This window comes from Diprion similis, chromosome 4 (assembly GCF_021155765.1).
Source record: "Diprion similis isolate iyDipSimi1 chromosome 4, iyDipSimi1.1, whole genome shotgun sequence".
Classification (NCBI taxonomy): Eukaryota; Metazoa; Arthropoda; class Insecta; order Hymenoptera; family Diprionidae; genus Diprion; species Diprion similis.
In genome coordinates this window covers 19,862,038-19,879,249 of record NC_060108.1, presented here as the reverse complement: position 1 = coordinate 19,879,249, position 17,212 = coordinate 19,862,038, and the positions used below count along the sequence as shown (strand labels likewise).

The window sequence follows — 17,212 nt, the reverse complement described above, 5'->3', positions numbered from 1 at the left end:
ATAATTCAGGAAAACCCGGGCTTCAGAAATTCCATTAAGACGTCTTTCCAAGTAATAGATGGACGGTCTCATCGTATCCAGTTATAACTTGGAAGACTAACGATCCATTTTAGAGAAAATAAAAATAATTTCACTCTATATTTATTATTATATAATAGATACTATATTTACGGGGTCCTATGAATTTTTTGCGAAACAATTTCGCTCGTGGATATACGACTGATTTATTATACGCACTGGACGTCGCTGACGAGTTTCACAGATTTTCATGTTTCGTTTCAATTGTATTATATCAATATTTAATACTTCTTTTGTAGCAAAAGGTCAAAAAAACGATATATCAGATCACGCGGATAAACAAATTGAGGCTTCCAATTTAGGCCGGAAATTCTGATTGCAATAATAATGCACGAATGAAGAAAATTTATAAAAACATATAAATATGTATAAAATATACCTGACGGAATTGAAAAAAGTGATTCCTTCGTAATTGAAATTTTTTTCGATTAAAACCCAGGTATTTAGATAGTACCTAGCACACTGTAATAGAATTTTTTTTAATTATATCCTACACTGGAATTTTCACTTAAGCAGAATTTAATTAGACAACATCGTGTCTTCAAATAACACCATTAATAATCAATAATAGTTCAGCTTGAGATAACCGCATATTTTCTTAACAAATTTGATTTTCTTATCAAGAAAGATTGAGAGGAAGCACTTGGAAGTGTCTAAAAAATATGACTCAATTAATTATTGAGATTGACCGAGTGAGTGCAGTCGGTAAATGCTCTTCAATTCATTCAGATTTTAGTCATAATATTTTCAATGAACAATTTCACCGCACAGCGATGAAAAACCGCACAATATATATAGATGTTTTTTTTTTTTTTTTTTTTTTTTTTTTTGCGTTACCAGTTGAAGATTACAATTTTTCAAGCCAATCATCTTTACGCTTCATATACTTCTGTGTAAAAATTTTATTCATAAGATCTGGTACTGAGTCAGTAGCGTGTAGACGATAACCCAGATTACTAAGGCGATAATGACCGATACGAGGAATATCGTCTTGAGCTGATGCCAGGGGCTTTCGGGCCGCGGCTCGCCTCGGCTCCTGGACGTCTTGCATCCTCCTTTGCCGCAGGGAATTCCCTCGGGAGCTGGAGCCGGAGATGACGATGTCGGCGTCGACGTCGCGACGCTCGCCGTCGGCACGGAAAGCTTCACTTCGGTCAATTCCGTGTCCCCGTTCCTTTCGGAGGCCGATTTCGGGGCGTTGAAGTTCGCGTTCTCCATCTGAAAAGAATCGCAGAAACCGTTTTATCACTGCTATTTCATTCCACTTCATCGCATTTTATAATAGCAGTTTGAATTGAAATTAATGGATTTCTAAAATATACTTTTATTAGCTTGACTAGTTTAATTATTTGGAATAAAATTTATTCACGTATTTGTATATAGGGTAGAGCAAATCTGGGTATAGAGGAAAATTGGATTGGATTTTAATTTCATCTAGACGCTATGTTGTTACATTTCAATTATCATAATTTAGGTATCACTTATTTCTTTCATTCGTATAATATCAACATTCGTTTAATATAGGTATAGATCATACGGAGTGTCGTTGTTATACATCCTGTAGATTAAATTTATCGTGACTTTTTATTTCGATTTTATTATACCTCGGCGTTGATCAAATTTCGGGCATTTTAAATGAATAATAATTAGTCAAAATGTTTCAAAAAAAGTTTAATTGGCTCAGATAAACTCTTGCAACATTTGCTCTCTTTCTCTATCTCTCTCTCTCTCATATACGTACAAGTATAATATTTATACGTTTATAAACATAATTAGAAAAGTTGAGAAATGCATGCGTTCTTGCTTCCTTATCTACGTTTAATACGATTTCCTAACTCATGTGTTGAAAAAATGTAACTCCAGTCTTCTACTATAATGCTAAAGAATTCTTTGTACATTAAAAAGAGTGCCATTGATTTGTGCCACAGCCGATTAGAACGAAACTCAAATTCTCATATATAATTCGATACTTTAAGTTACATAAAAAAAAAAAAAAGAAAAAAAAAATTATACAATTAGATTACTATACCAAGTCACGTGGGTTAAAAATTACTAGATTCGAAGTTCGGGAGGATCGTGTCTTGCTTGGGAAAAAGTCTTGATCTGGATCCGGTCCAGCGCTGAATACCGGTCTCATGTTTCCAGCACAAACTCGGTCCAGGTACGGGCAAGGAAAGGGATAGTCCCACATCGAGCTCGGGGACGGAACGACGACCATCTAATCGTGAGGAATATAGGCAGGATCGGGAACAGAGGAGAAGGTCAAGACAGTAAAATGGTAGTAGGGTTACATTTTTATTTGTTTTTTGATTTATTTTACTCGAAGCGGAATTTTGCCGACAATTTTTTCGGCAGCACAGTCGACGTTTAAAACGATCGCATATATACACACCCCTCGGAATGCCTTATATACGGATAATTCCTGCCCTAATCGCTTCAGTTCTTTACATATAACCTATAGACTCACGTTGTTGAGATGAAATCCGTGGCAGTTAGCAGCGTAAGTGTTGCCATGATGGGTCATTGCGATCATAAATACCGTCGACGTTTGTGATAAAACACTGGAAATCACTCAACAAGAATAAATTCGGATCAAAAAATGATCGAGGCTATTTTCCATCTCTCTGTATAATCCGGGATTATTTTTCTGAGAGAAACTCATTCCGGCAGATCATCCAACGACCATTTATTTTTACATGTAATGTGGATTCTTTTTTTAAACGCGAGTACCTCTTGTAAATTAATTGTGTAAACAATGTTTTACGATCGAGTTAACCGGATTAATAGGCGTCATATTTCTTTACTCTCCTCCCCCCCCTGGTTCTTTGGCCGTTCCGTTCAGACTCGCGATCAACGGCAGACTGATTGCGAGTGAATCCGTCGCTGTGACGGGATTTAGAATCGTATCGTCGCTGGGCTGTTATCAGGCTTGACCCCTGATTCCACTTATCTCTACATGTGACAACCTCTCGGTTTAGTCCGCATATGAACAAGTGTGTACGAACTTTGAGGGGGACGCTCCAATCGCCCCGCGGGCATCCTTATCAATCAATTGTGGACTTCAGCGTTTAATGCTCGTTAAATTATTGCGATTTGCACCACCGTTTAACGTTATAAGCGACAAATATTCCGTTCCGCGTTTAAAAAAATAATTACATATTTCTTGCCCGATAAGCTTCAATGTATCATATCGTAATTCACGGCGAAAATTAAAAGAATATCGTTTTGAGTCTGAATTTGAGACACTTCGAATCCCTGGCGAATTAAAAAAAACTTATGTTTTGTTGTTTGTCCTGTTGATTACAGATTAGATTAGGTCGAGAACTTAACGGGGTTCTTCTGTCGTGTACACGCATCGAGATGTGGTGAAATTGAAAAATATTATTGTGTAATACAAGTCACGCAACTCAATGTATGGAAAGTTGCGGTGTGAATGAACACAACAACTTTGTGTGATTATAAACGGACCAGAACCTGTGGTGGAAAACACATATTAATGAGGCGCATTATACATATACTAGATCAGGAAAGTCAGTGATTGAATCCGAATAAGTGATTTCAACAAAGATCCAACAAAAGAGCATCAATTCTTTTTTGCAATTCGTAAAAATTCTAATTTGTACTGCATATATTTCGTACCTTGCGTAATTTGGTGAAGCTCATTTGGCTGGCTGTGACAATTTTCCGATGGGTTTAAAAAAGCACCATAATTACATGGATCTTGCCTGATAAATGATGGCAGGTGGACAGAATTCTGCGTATATAGTTCGCTGGATCATTTTACAATTGTTGACCGATTTTCTTACAGACTTTTGAATTGCCAACGAACCGCGAAATGCCGCGGAAAAGAAGAGCTGTCATGTTATTGTCAGTTTCAAAACGCGACAACGCGCCATCTGCACTGATCTTTTTGCGATTTGTGCATGAACAAGTTTAATTCATATGGTGACACTGTTTTTAAAGTATCTGCACTTTGTAAACAGTACGACGAAACTTGGGCGAATTAAAGCTTCTGAAAATATTTGGCTCGTGGCTGTTTTTTGGTTTATAAGGGTTTTCGACCTTCAGGAACTCAAATATGAAGTCATTTTTGAGCTGTATAGCCGGACGAAATGACTTCAGATTTAAGTTCCTGAGGGTTGAAAACCTCTATAAATTAAAAATGCAGCCACGAGCTGAATATTTTGAATTCAGACCTATTTTGACTGGACTATAAGTGACAAAACTGATGCTGAAACGTGGCAATAATTTTTGTTTCATTGACGTCACTGGTAGAAAGTGATTTCTCCTACACGCCTTAGAAAATTTTCATTTCGATTCGTAGTATATAATATCTCCTCTTAAGCGGCTTAATTGACGGGCTTCAAACATCATCGTATGCTTCATCCGCATTATTCTTTCATCCCAAACAACTTTCAAATATCAATAAACGCGATATGATCGCAATTGCCTCGTAAAAGAAAGTCGCGGGCAGCCCCTGCATCAAAATCCAATCGATCATCGTGCGCCGGTCGTTTAAATTACCATTGAAACGAGCATGTATGTACACCTCTGCTACCGCTTTACCTGATAATGCATATACATCATGCATGTGGCAAATTTTTTCTTCTCTTTAATTTCATTCGTCAATTTCAAGTTCTCGGTGCAGCTCTACGATAATTTTTTATTTTATATATATATAAATATTTATTTATTTATTTTTATTTTTTTAGACAACTGTCACAATGATCAATGTGATATTTAATGTGTCTGCAAAATGTCAATGTCATCAATGCACATAATTTGCAGAATACAAAAACGACGGGAGAATTTTTAGAGAATAACGATGAGAGGATCGGATTATAAGTACTTCTTCGATTGAATTCCATACTTTTAAGAAGACGATATCCGATCCGAAACTTCTCGGCAATTCAAAGAGAGGTGACAATCGGTAATGAGCCATAGTTCATGCTGACCTTTATGGAAATCCGGTTGTACGAAACGAGTTGCAATCTTTTTTTTTTTTTTTTTTTTTTTTTGTCTTCTTCCTTTTTAACTCGGTATTTTAAACCCGGATATTTGCCTCACGATTTTCGCAGATTTATTCACCATATGCTCGGGAACTTCATATAGTCTGGGACACGGACTTGTTCGTGTTATAATGCACTCCAATTCCAGCCACGGCCGCGCTACTTGCTGCTAAACTTACATTCAGAGAACGCGCAATAGCTGATAACTTTCTATAACCAATCTATTGCATAAACGTTAAAAGGAAAAGCAAAAAAAAAAAACAAAAAAAAACCCAATCAATGAATCGCTGCGGTGTGTTCACCCAGTTTATAAATCGACTCTATTTATCAACGATCGACTCGTAATATTGCATTACGCAATTGCGAGTAACAAGCGTATTGTCAATAGACAGATTTTTAGTGCGATACGGTCGGATAAATTTAATTATTACACATATTTAATAACTCTAAAGTAAAACCGTTCACGGTATTATAAGTCAAATTTTTTAAAATCGGTTCAATCATGCACACTCGCAATCAAACACTGAACGACGGTATAACAATTATAAAAAACGATTATTATTTTTTTTTTTTTTTTCATGCAAAAACAAAAATTTTGATACGCGGCTCGTGCAATCGAAAGATGAATTTTAATGTATACAGTAGACACACAGACTCCCGTGTGAGAGTTGTGTATAACAGCACTGTCAGTCTACCTGTACGTCAGCCCTCCGGCGATTTCAGTGTATATGGTATGTGGCAGGGAAAATCAAACGTGAACTTTCACTTTTCACTGTTTATGGGTTATATTATACGTTTATAGTTATCGGTGATTCTATGACACTCTCTCCGCCACTCTCACTATATCGACGCAGCTTATATTGACTTGGTTTAAAAACATACAGTTGGATAAAGATGATCATTTATAATTGTATATTCGAAAGGTTTGGTGATGAGAAATTATGTTTTTTGGTACATATATACCTATTCTCAAAATTCATGGCTATTTACTATTTACTCATAGAAGGGGCAAATCATTTCTAAAATTTCGATATTGGGCTGTGATACTATTTATGAATATGTAGTGTTCAAAACGTGTGCAGTATTAAAATTGATCAAAATGTAAACCTACAGTAGAATTTTTTCAAAAGAAACCGAAATTTGAATGACAGGCGGAAATTTCTTGCCGAAGTTCAAGTTCAAGTGCAAAATACGAACGGATTGAAAGAGTTTTGACAGGATATAAGGTAACAAATGATAATTTTATTCATACGACTCGGTCTTGATACGAAAGAATCTTAATCATGGATCAGAATTTTTTTACACACTTTTGGATTTCGATGATCGTCTCTAAAACATCTCGGTGAAAAAATTTACCTTACTTTTTAACGAATTCACGAAGCCGTTCCCGAATGGTAATCTGGTTATCCCAAAAACGTATTCACAGACAGGCGAAAATTTTGGCATGTACGTACGGCTATGAATATTTAATGACCGTGCAATTGGCGAACCTGTTATACACCATAAAGTCGACGCGTATTCGTCATATCGTTGTGTACGATACTGTACCTGCTAGAAACTCAACTGCTTGCAAAGAATTCCCTCCGAAAGTATTTAGTATGTTGAAGTATTTTTTCAATTGGCGTGAAGAAAAAAAATAAATAAACAAAACTCGAACAAACAATAAAACACCGAGGACTTGAAACGTCCGCGTATTATTTTCCAGACACATTTTATTTCTAATAGTAACTACCGCGAGTTTTCAGCATTTTTACAATTATTCACAGCTCTAATACCTGCAGGTTTCAATTTCAAGCAACAGCTTCGCCGCCACTTTGTCAATAACTATGGTTAGTACTCGTCTATCGGTGTTAGAAATATTTTTATAACCAGATAACTTGAATAACATGTTTTTTACCGTTTTCCAAAGCCTGAATACCGCACATCCGGCTTTACCGCAACTGACTGACTCAAGCATTGCGATAAGGTTTAGCATCTGCTATATAAAGAAACTCTAACTTTGTTGCATTTCTCACATGATTTCTACACCATATTTTTTTTCAATATTGACTGAAGTTCGTACAATAGTAAGATGCATACCTACTTATATATAGAATTTAATCCTCTAATTTCAATTTATAATTTCCGTTCTCCTTCGCCCTGACTTCACTGACTAGCATTTGCGAGAACTTTGATGGAAAGAAGACTTAATGGAGCTGAAAAAATTTGTTGGAAAAAATAGAAAGGGAAAAATATCTATAACTCGAACCACGATGTAAGGAAAAATAAGAACCGGATACGCTGTTCTACGAAGAACTTTGAACCTCTCTTCGGAAAGGGCACAGAAAATAAATGTATTTACCTAACGTAATTAAGCTGCCTGCATAGGCACTATTATGAATAATTGTTTGAATCAACTGATAACAGTGGTGACTGGTCAAATTCAATGAACCCGGGATTTTCTCACCTGAATGGTAACGATCGAAGTGGTCACGCACAAATATTTGTATCAGCAACTTGAAGGTGATAAAATTTTGAAACTCCCTAAGCACCCAACAAGTACGGCGCTGTATGGTTAAACGTGAAACGACATAACTTTGGTTACGTGACGAAAATTTTTTTATCGTTTCGCACGACGGGGAGAGAATCGGTGAAGACGATTCGATTGAAATTTATTGATGATGTAATGATTATGTAGAGACAAAAAAAAAAAAAAAAAAAAAGATAACACTGCGAAGTTGAAAAGTACTCGCATGAAAACAACGAATCACGCTACATAATTAAACGGTTATTGTTCAGTAAATTCATTCAGTTGTATAACAAAAGCAGATATAACATTCATTTTTCATTCTCTCTGCCTCGAAACATGCCGCGCCTTACAGGACATTAAAAACCGCGAGATAAATATTCGCAAGGAATGTTCACCTTGGGTCTTTCCGTGTTTCGATGCGTCAGTGTGCCGGCAGTAAAGCCGTACTTTCGATTTACAATAATGCCGCGGGGTTACGAAAGAAGAGACAAGAATGAAAATTGTACCTCATAATAAATGAATATCTTTTGCAAGTATAGATTACCTGCAATAACGAACAAATCCGCTCATGTAATCGGTTATATATGTATAATAAATTCATCGCTCATCCTGAGAAGTGGAGTGAAGTTGATGAATTTGAATCTAACAAATATTGCGATAAGGTGTATCCCGTACCTGTTCTGGATGCCAGGTATGCTTGAAAAACCTCTTGAAGCATTTGATGCCAGTCGGCATTTTTATTCGGTCATTAATCACAAATTATCACCGGATTATTTTCAATCCAAAATTTTCACACGACCCACGCTGCATGCTCTGGAAAGCTATATATACAACTATGCTCGCGAACAAGGATGATGAAAATGACTTTCTTTCATCCAATAGCATTACCGATCACCGCTCGCGTTCCTCGATTTGAATTTCGGCGATTTGAAAAAAATTAATCTACAGTAAAACGCTGTGGTCGATTTTCGCGGTGTTTTATTCATTGGAAAATTCGATTATCCACAATATTATTCACCGCTCCTACTTAATTCTTTAAAAATCTACGAAACGCACGCCAACGAATAAACACTTTCCCCGTTTGCGCACGCCGCAACGCAGCCAGCTTTGGCGCTTGGCAATCAGTTCAGTGCCGTCACGTGACGTGTTCCGAACTGTGCTGAACGCGCGCCTGTAGCGCAGTGGCCAACGTCACTGGTCTCTACTAAACACAGCGTTCCACGATCCACGCTTTACCTCCTACCTCCTCGGAGTAGGTGGAACCCTACGATTAGCCGCACTCTCTGTACTACATACGTGCAGGGCGGGCTGCGCCGGAATCTCTTACACTTGCACTTGTAGATGTACATATGTATCATTTGATGCGGTCAATTGCATACTTGGCGTTCTAAACGTGCGCAAATCATGCCTGCGAAGCGTCGTAGAGCGTTGACTTATTTCGACGAGCATCTGGCAGGAATATTCAAATAACAATTATTTGCTTCGCGTTACTATAACGCCGGATTATGACGTATGAGTTATGTGACTGAATTACGTACACACTAATCGTAGAAATTGTACGTACATACATACGTATCCTTTTGCGCTCTTCTCACATGCAGCAAATAATTATTATTTGAATATTTGGGCTGTAACTGCGGCTCTTTCATCGAGTAAAACGTTACGGGCTATATCGATAGTTTTGGAACAAAAATAAGCGACTCTTTACTCAGTCGGTAAGGATTGACGATGACGAAGAAAAAAGGAGTCTTCAATTGTTACCGAATTTAATTCACCGATCTTGGAATGTAGAATTTCGTTACTTTTATCGCTGCTTGGTGTAATATCGATTCAATGCAGAAATTTTTCTTCCAGAGTTCGATGTTGAAAGCCGATAAAAGAAGTTTGTACATTCGTAAACGAATTTCCAATGGTTTGTGACTACGATTTTTTATTTCACATGAAACATCTTCTTTCAAAGAAACTTACTTCCTTTGCGGTGGTAATTTTAAATTGAAAAGGAACTCTTTACTGCTGACGAAAATTATGCAAACTAACTCCAAATATGTTTCAAAAATATCTTCGTTTTTCTCATGTCCAACTGCAACGGTACATCAATTTGCACTCTCCGATCGCTCACTCTTCACCGTCGCACTGTCACGAATTGACGTGCGTTTTCCTGCTCGATAAAAACACGCGAAGAATGACTTATACGTCCGTGCAAAATCAGCTGTACATATATTTGCACACCTCGAAAGCGTTTGTACGACAATCGTGCGCGTAACGTTGAGTATAGACTAAGGAAAATGATTTTATGAAAATTTAGAGTAAGTCCAGCAGTTTATCGAATGAAAGTGATACACACATTTTTATCACGAATATTCTCTCTCTTGCGTTGTGTACATATTATTTATTTACCATGGAGTATAGGGATTTGCTTCGAAACAATCATTGAAAATTTTATAATTTATTTACACACAATGAAAAAAAGCTAGATGTGATTTCGTGAATCTCGTTTCATCGTCAGATTGATTCATACATTTCAGACGATGACGTTAAATAATTTCAGCTTCTAGATGTATGCATGCGGTTCGCAGTATGTGACTCATTTCTTAATTTTGAAGTCGCTGAATTGAGTTTCCGTGATTTCTTTCTCGCTGCGGAATTCAGCTTTTTCAATCTGCGACTGTGGACTTCCTGTGTACTGCAGCCACCGTTTCCTGGGAAAAGAATCCTCCTTGAAATTTTTTACCGACATCCTGTGCACGCCTTACCGCTTTTTATATTCCTTACAGGAGTACGTATTTTGAACAATATTGAGGTGCAGCGAATTCTTTCGCTGCATACTATGTGAAAGAGGGATAGGAATAGCAAAAAAGGACCAATGTCATCATGTAATTATAATCAAGGTACATCGAATACTTTTCAACCACATCGGTGGGACCGATTACAGATTTTTATATATTGAAGAAAACAACTTACATGTCTTCTACTTTTCCTTTATCTCCTTCTACGTAACCGACGACGGTCCCTCGATCCGTATTTCTGCACCATCCCTTCAGGCCCAATTGCCTACCCTTTTCTTGAGTGTACTAGAAAGTAGTTACAATATTTGCCTGATGAATCATCAATTCAACGCTTCGCTCAACTATCTCAATCTTAAAGTGGTGCCCTAGTTGTATATTCTACGAATTTACTACATAGATTTCATAGACAATTTCATAGAATCCGAGCTTTTTTTTTATTTTTGTATCAAATGAAAATGCAGTGGAGTATTTTTGTTCAGAATTGCTTATAGACTTCGATGTTCGGAAATAAATACGACACGTCGAAATCCACTGGAGCAGCCCCTTAATCTCCGTCTGCGTTTATTTTTTGCTGATCTGTGGGTACAAAAGTCTCAACGAAAGTTCAGCCCAGATATTATATGTGTATAAGATCTTGCGGAAGAGAAACTGAGTCCAATTTTTTTTTCTTTTTTTGTTGTTTCGTCCTTAATTTCTAAAATAAAAAGTAAACAAGTTGCTCCTCCTCCACTTATAGAGTTCTTTTAAAGTCTCTCCGGTACGGAACGATCTTGTCAGTTACTTCGCGGCGAACACCTTTATTATAGCTGGCAAGTAACGTATGTATAATGCAATACTAGACACATTATAACTTGTTAGATTTGATGGAGCCGAAATGATCCGGATGACTCTGACATCTTACAATTATCATCGATGTCTCTTCCATCGGCTATTCATCAGACCGATAACGGTACAGGAGAAAAATGATTCACCAGTTTAGGAGTGATTCAGTTCTGGATAGTTTCGGCTAACGGGAAAACGTAATAATCTCACAGTAAGACGTGCTTGTCGATCGAGTGACAAAGGTGAAAATTGTAAAAGTCAGCGATCTTCTTTACCGACACTTTCACCGTCGCTAGATGCCGCCATAACGCCGCAGTTTTTTGCATCCCAGTGCCTCGAACAGTCCGAACGTGAACTACGAACGCGTTTGCCAGCTTGTATAACCTGCTCTATCGACGAAAGGGAGCAGAATTGAGTTTTTAAAATTCCGTCTGCCTACCAAATTGGCTATGAATGAAACCGAGCGAGCCGTCGACGAAGGTCAGAAGATTCAACGGGGATAAGTTGACAGTTTTTTTTAATCGCGACGCTGTACCAGCCAATAATTTCTTGAACTTTCCTAAGGAGTTGTGTAACGCACGAGTCGCTTTGTATGTATGTAGAATTAACTGAAACGCACACCGTACACTGCGCTTACCTTTCGGAAGAAGACACCTGTAAAATAAAATACGTTACAGTCGCCTACGAACGTGAACCATAAAGCGACGGTTATTTCACGGTTAAAAATGAAAGTCCTTACCCTGAACTCTCCCGAAAACTTCAAAGTCTAAACCGACGAGCTGCCTCGCAGTCATCTCGACTTTCTCGTTATGGATATAATATATCAACAACAACGCTCCGATACCCAGGATCAGGAGTACAGCCGCCGGTCGTCTCGCGCTGAACATAGGTACAAACGAGAATAACAAAAGTACGGAGTGAGAGGAAGAAAAAATTGAAGCAAAAAATTCAGCAGCCACTTTCGCACGCGCTTCGGCGAGAAGTTTTGTCTTCTTTTACCTCACGGCTGTGCCGCCAACGTCGACGTTTTTCCTTCCATTTCCGCTTTTGTTTACTCGGTACGAAACGAACTCGTTGGCACTCCTCCTCAAACGGCGAACACCCTGAAGTTAGGCCTGAAACCTTTGACAGATGTCGCTCGCCTCGCGCTCCGTATTCCGTTACTCGCACTCGCACTGATCACAAATTCTGTTCTGACTCATTGTTAGCTAGCTATCAGCTGTTCGCTCGCCGCGTCTCCCCCCTCCGTAGGTTCTTATCGATTGTCATACCACGAACACGGTTCAAGCAACCCCTTTGAAAACGCGGCTCGTATTTAACTCGGCAGTGCGGCCTCGCCGAGGGCGGATAAAATGCTGTCCAGCTACCGTCGGCGCGATGCGAGCTGCGAATTTTTCACCCTAAACGCAACTCCAGCAGCACGAATAGAATGGAATTGTCAATTCTGTGTTTTCAGTGCAAACTTAATTGACGAACACGTCACGTCGCTTCGTCCTATCGACGGCAGAGCGCGTTAACGTCGCCGACGGACGATGTTTCTTCGGTATTTGACGAAATGAACGCGATTCGCACGTGCTGTCGGGCGAAAAACGTTGGTAATTTAACGCCTTTGTTTCTGCGCGTTAGGAACGGAATAATATTCGATTCTCGTTATATCATAACCTCAATATTTGACGGAGGTAATATACGATTATATACGCACTTCGTCCAACGTGTGCTCGTGTGCGCGAATGAAGACGCGTAATGGGGGTGAATTTTTACCCTAATCAGTCCTGAAACCGGATTCGTTTCGTGCGGTTCGTTGTCAGTTTCACGTATGGTGATGTCGGGTAAATACTTACTCGTTTATTTCTCTTATATCTATGTCAACTACGACCGTATCGGTAAACCTCAAATTCCATCTCATATTTATACACTCGCGAATTCCTCGCGAATAAATATACATTCATGCAGATCCCTGTCTACGCATGGCTCGCGGATAGTGTTTGACCTTGAACCGAATTGCCAGTGCGAACCTGAAAATTAACAATTTGCACTTGTCAGATTTAGGCACCAAGCAGTCTGACTTACTTCGTTACTTGCCTCGATAACTGTGCTCTTTTCCGTTACTTTTATTTATTTATTTTCATTTTTCAATGCTGCGAATGAAAATCCTACAGATTTGCTGTTTTTTTTCTTATCACATTCAGTTTGTAACTATATTCAAACGAAACTGAGGTTGCTTGTGATAAAACGATGAGAGTTCTGGTTTTTTTCTTCGGTTCAATCGCACTCTACGTCACAGAAAGTGGTCACCTCATACCGTAAATAAATTATCATTGCATCTAAGGACATTTGACTTGTCGTTATAGTAATTATTATAGAGTGTATCATTTCAAGAGTGGTAACGATCGTTTTCATCGTCATATTGGGAATTTCGAATTACCCGAGAAACCTTGCGACTAATCGTATATATATATAAGTAAACCGAATAAACGAACTGCACCGGTGACTTTTACCTACATATATTGTTATCCGTTTTGCTCCAAGTTGAGCAAAGATCTAATTTCGTGGTTCTTTAAGATAAGAATGCCACGTAAATTCTACACCCTACGATCGACGTTTTCTTTATTTCCACTCACGCACGCACGCACGCACAATTTTTTTTTTGTACCAACGTCTCCACCACGTCTTATTTTCAAATGCCAATTCTCATCCGTACAACCAGAGAAACGAAATAGTAGGAAAGGTTAAAAAATAAACAATTAATATGCAGTTTATTGGTTATAACTTACAACTTCCTTCTTCCTGCGAAATTTCATAGGTTTTTTTTTCTCAACTTTTTCAAGGACCTCACATCCAATTATATATATTTTTTCACGTGTGTATCGTAGATGGTTTAATATCCTCGAGACGAAACACGATGATGACGCTACCGCTTCGCTTTATTTCGCTATCGAACGGGCTCTGAAATGTTGACAATCAGAAAATTCTTATTTCTTAGTAGTTGACTCAGGCTGCGTGAATCGTTAACGGTAAACAAATCGATGCAAATTGAACTCATTTGCTGCGAGCTGTAGAGTGGAAAAATATTTACGTCGCACACAAACATGTATTCCCTCGGTAATACACCAACCACCGTCTTCTTCTCCTCTCTATGCAGCATTTTACAGTCTCCGCCTCAAGGCGATATACACTAATTTAGTTATAAGCATATCCAGTCTCTTATCCTTGGAAGATACCGTGCATTATAAGTATATATACATACATACCTACGGAGGAGAATAAGACGGACAATGAAAGATGAATGATAAGCGACAAGTAATTAAGAATATCGAAAACGGAAGAAAAAAAAATAAATAATGAAAATCAAAACGACTCCAGACTTCCGCATCATGATATCCGGATGCAATCGTGTGTGTACTTGAAACTGCATTTAGATCGCCTAAAAAAATCGGACGTACGGAAAGAGAAATGACAAAAACAAAAATATCAAGGTTTACAAACTCTTACTGTTAGTGAAGATCATATACGTGCACTAGTTACATCTTACTTAAAAAACAAAAACATCCTTGCGGTACAGGAAGAAATAAAAACAAAAGAAAAATTGAAAAAATTATTTTTTCACCAAAAAATCTAAGTCGTTACTGTTTATTCCTAAATAAATTCCCTGTAATAAATCGTCTGAAACAGCTTTAAAAAAAAGTCATATTATGTCTGTACAATCGTCATAATTGTAATGTACAAATGATGAACTAATAATGAGATTCGAATGAATAAATATATTATTGTTATCCAAAATCTACGATTCAACTGTAATTTGTGGAGAATAATAACTGATTCATGAATACCTAAGACGAACTAGCAATATGTCGGATTTTTTGGTGTAAAAGTCTTTTCACAGAATAATGTGCTTCTATAATATTGCAAGAATAATAACAACAACAATAATAGTAATAATAATAAACTTTTTCGTGTACATCACAGGGAGGGGCAGATTTGTCAATACTTAGAAGCGAAATTTGTTTCAAATAGCAGGTTAATTTCGTACAGGGAAATAGCTGAGCGCCACGTGAATGGAAGCGCATTTAAGAAGGATTTTTTTTTTTTAAATAAGAGAAAGCCAACGTGATAAGAATATTTCTGAAAAATAATTAGCCTAATCGACTGAACACACTCATGGACATGCGTTATAAATATTTCCAGTTGCTTTTGAGCCAGTGCCTCTAGATTGTCGTTAGAAAAAGTCTCGATATTTATTACAATTTATGCACTGATGGCCTCAGCGAGCTTGCATTGTGCGTTTCGCAAATCGTGAAACAACTCGAAGCGCTCATATATGGTCAATGATACTGGACGTGATTGAATCGCAAAAAGACCGCGTGATTGCCCGTTCGCGTAGTTATTTATTATTGTTTTTTTAATGGGTTGTGAATGTTGTGAGCGGAATGTAGTTTTGTTATATTTTAGTTGAAGTGAAGGATAAAATACAAAATTCACAGCTTAATAGAACGATCAATCATTGAAGCAGGTAGATATGTATTTTTGAACTGTATTTTTCACCTTTATTTTAATTTCACGGAGCAACCGAAAATATTGATCCAAATTATATGTAAAGAAAAAAAAAATATATATATATATATATCAGTGTGAAATGTGAATTCGTTCGGACAATATTTAGAGGCAACTACCATACATCGAAAGGTAATAAAAACAGAAGCATTTACGTATCTGAGCTTTGAATTTTTATTACTGAAAATATATTTTGAAAAGATTAAATGACATACAAAAATATTTCAATTATATCGGAAAAAGTATTATTTAGTATTTTTTTTTACAATTATTGTACAGCTTACAAAGAGTTGATGTACTTCAATTGTTTATTGCTATCAACACTTTTAGGAAAAAATATTGAATGGTACAATTTTCGGTATATTTTAATCTTTTTAACATGTGTTTTCAGTAACAAAAACGCAAAGCTCAGCTACGTAAATTCTACTTTTTTGTTTTTTTACTACTTTTCGATGTACGGTAGCCCCCTCTTAATATTTGTCAATCGGATCCACGTCTCACACAGATTTTTTCACGGAATTTAGAACAATGTCTGATTGTACTGCAGAATTGAAAAAAAAAGTTGGAAAAACTGATAATCATCATTTTCGAGCTATCAGGTGTTTTATTTCAGTTCACGTAACACACGTCCGTGTGAAAAAGGGCGGCGATTAGGCTTAATCATCCCCTGATCACAGGAACGATTTTATAGCTTGAATCTTATCAAGCTCCGTTCAGTGAGACTATAATTCTAAAATCTTGTTCGACCGATTTTTCGTGTTGACATTTCTTTTACCCAACTACGCGAATTCATTTTGCACGCCTACTCGACATAACATATAAGTATTATATAGCAATAGTCTGGAATTTTTCTGCATACGTGGGTCGCTGGTACCGGATTCGATAAAATAATTATGATGCGGGTAATTATCGAAGAGAATGTCAAAATATATTATAAGAAACGGATACGATTGATCGTGACGTCGCGTCGCCAGGTTCATAAGCATCCATGAATTTTAAGGAACCGGCGATCCGTTAATCCTTTCGTTAATCGTGATCGGATCGGATGTTCGAGCAGCGATTCTGCTCTCATAATTCAAGACCCCCCGACTCAAAAGTATATTAATTTATGTGATTAAAGTGTCGATTATTACCATTCTCTTACTTGCTAAGTACCTGTTAGACATATTAAAGTAGAAGATGAATAAACATTTTCACCTGAAATTGAAAAATATTTTTAACAAAAGTAATAAATGAATGACAGAAAAAACTTTTCCACCATTAAGACTACACACTTGAAAGTTCCGAAATTTTCGTTGAAAAAAAAAAATACTAAATAATCGAATAATCGATTAATTTTTACCGATTCAACCGAGTCATGTTCGATTATTTTTCTTGGACTAGATTAATCGATGCATCGATTATTTTTAACTTACAATTAGTGTCCGTCGCTACCTAATGAAAAAAGGTGTAACGGG

General features: G+C 37.3%; 2 protein-coding genes across 4 annotated transcripts; both read right to left on the bottom strand.

Moving 5' to 3' along the window:
- Positions 1-590: 590 nt before the first annotated feature.
- Positions 591-8,802, bottom strand: LOC124405480. 2 transcript variants are annotated; one of them, XM_046880398.1, is made up of 2 exons: positions 8,272-8,802; positions 591-1,296 (listed from the first exon to the last, which is right to left on the bottom strand). In XM_046880398.1, exons 1-2 carry the CDS (start codon positions 8,329-8,331, stop codon positions 985-987), a joined length of 372 nt encoding a protein of 123 aa, XP_046736354.1. In that variant the 5' UTR covers positions 8,332-8,802; the 3' UTR covers positions 591-984. The 2 variants fall into 2 exon arrangements, with proteins under 2 accessions (XP_046736354.1, XP_046736353.1); XM_046880397.1 differs by lacking the exon at positions 8,272-8,802 and adding an exon at positions 2,546-2,827.
- Positions 8,803-10,037: 1,235 nt separating this feature from the next.
- On the bottom strand, positions 10,038-12,360 carry LOC124405482 (acylphosphatase-1). 2 transcript variants are annotated; one of them, XM_046880399.1, is made up of 5 exons: positions 12,204-12,360; positions 11,944-12,083; positions 11,842-11,858; positions 10,558-10,667; positions 10,045-10,295 (listed from the first exon to the last, which is right to left on the bottom strand). In XM_046880399.1, the coding sequence occupies exons 2-5, from the start codon at positions 11,996-11,998 to the stop codon at positions 10,181-10,183; spliced, it is 297 nt and encodes a 98-aa protein (XP_046736355.1). In that variant the 5' UTR covers positions 11,999-12,083; positions 12,204-12,360; the 3' UTR covers positions 10,045-10,180. The 2 variants fall into 2 exon arrangements, with proteins under 2 accessions (XP_046736356.1, XP_046736355.1); XM_046880400.1 differs by lacking the exons at positions 11,842-11,858; positions 11,944-12,083; positions 12,204-12,360 and adding an exon at positions 11,480-11,768 and having other exon boundaries at positions 10,038-10,295.
- Between the last annotated feature and the right edge of the window lie 4,852 nt (positions 12,361-17,212).

Excerpts from the sequence above, each read along its gene's own strand:
- LOC124405480 (XM_046880397.1), bottom strand. The coding sequence starts at position 2,611 with ATGATCGCAATGACCCATCATGGCAACACTTACGCTGCTAACTGCCAC. Across the intron at positions 1,297-2,545 it reads ACGGATTTCATCTCAACAAC|ATGGAGAACGCGAACTTCAA; the intron begins GTGAGTCTATAG and ends GATTCTTTTCAG.
- LOC124405482 (XM_046880399.1), bottom strand. The coding sequence starts at position 11,998 with ATGACTGCGAGGCAGCTCGTCGGTTTAGACTTTGAAGTTTTCGGGAGA. Across the intron at positions 10,296-10,557 it reads AAAGGAAAAGTAGAAGACAT|GAAACGGTGGCTGCAGTACA; the intron begins GTAAGTTGTTTT and ends TTCTTTTCCCAG.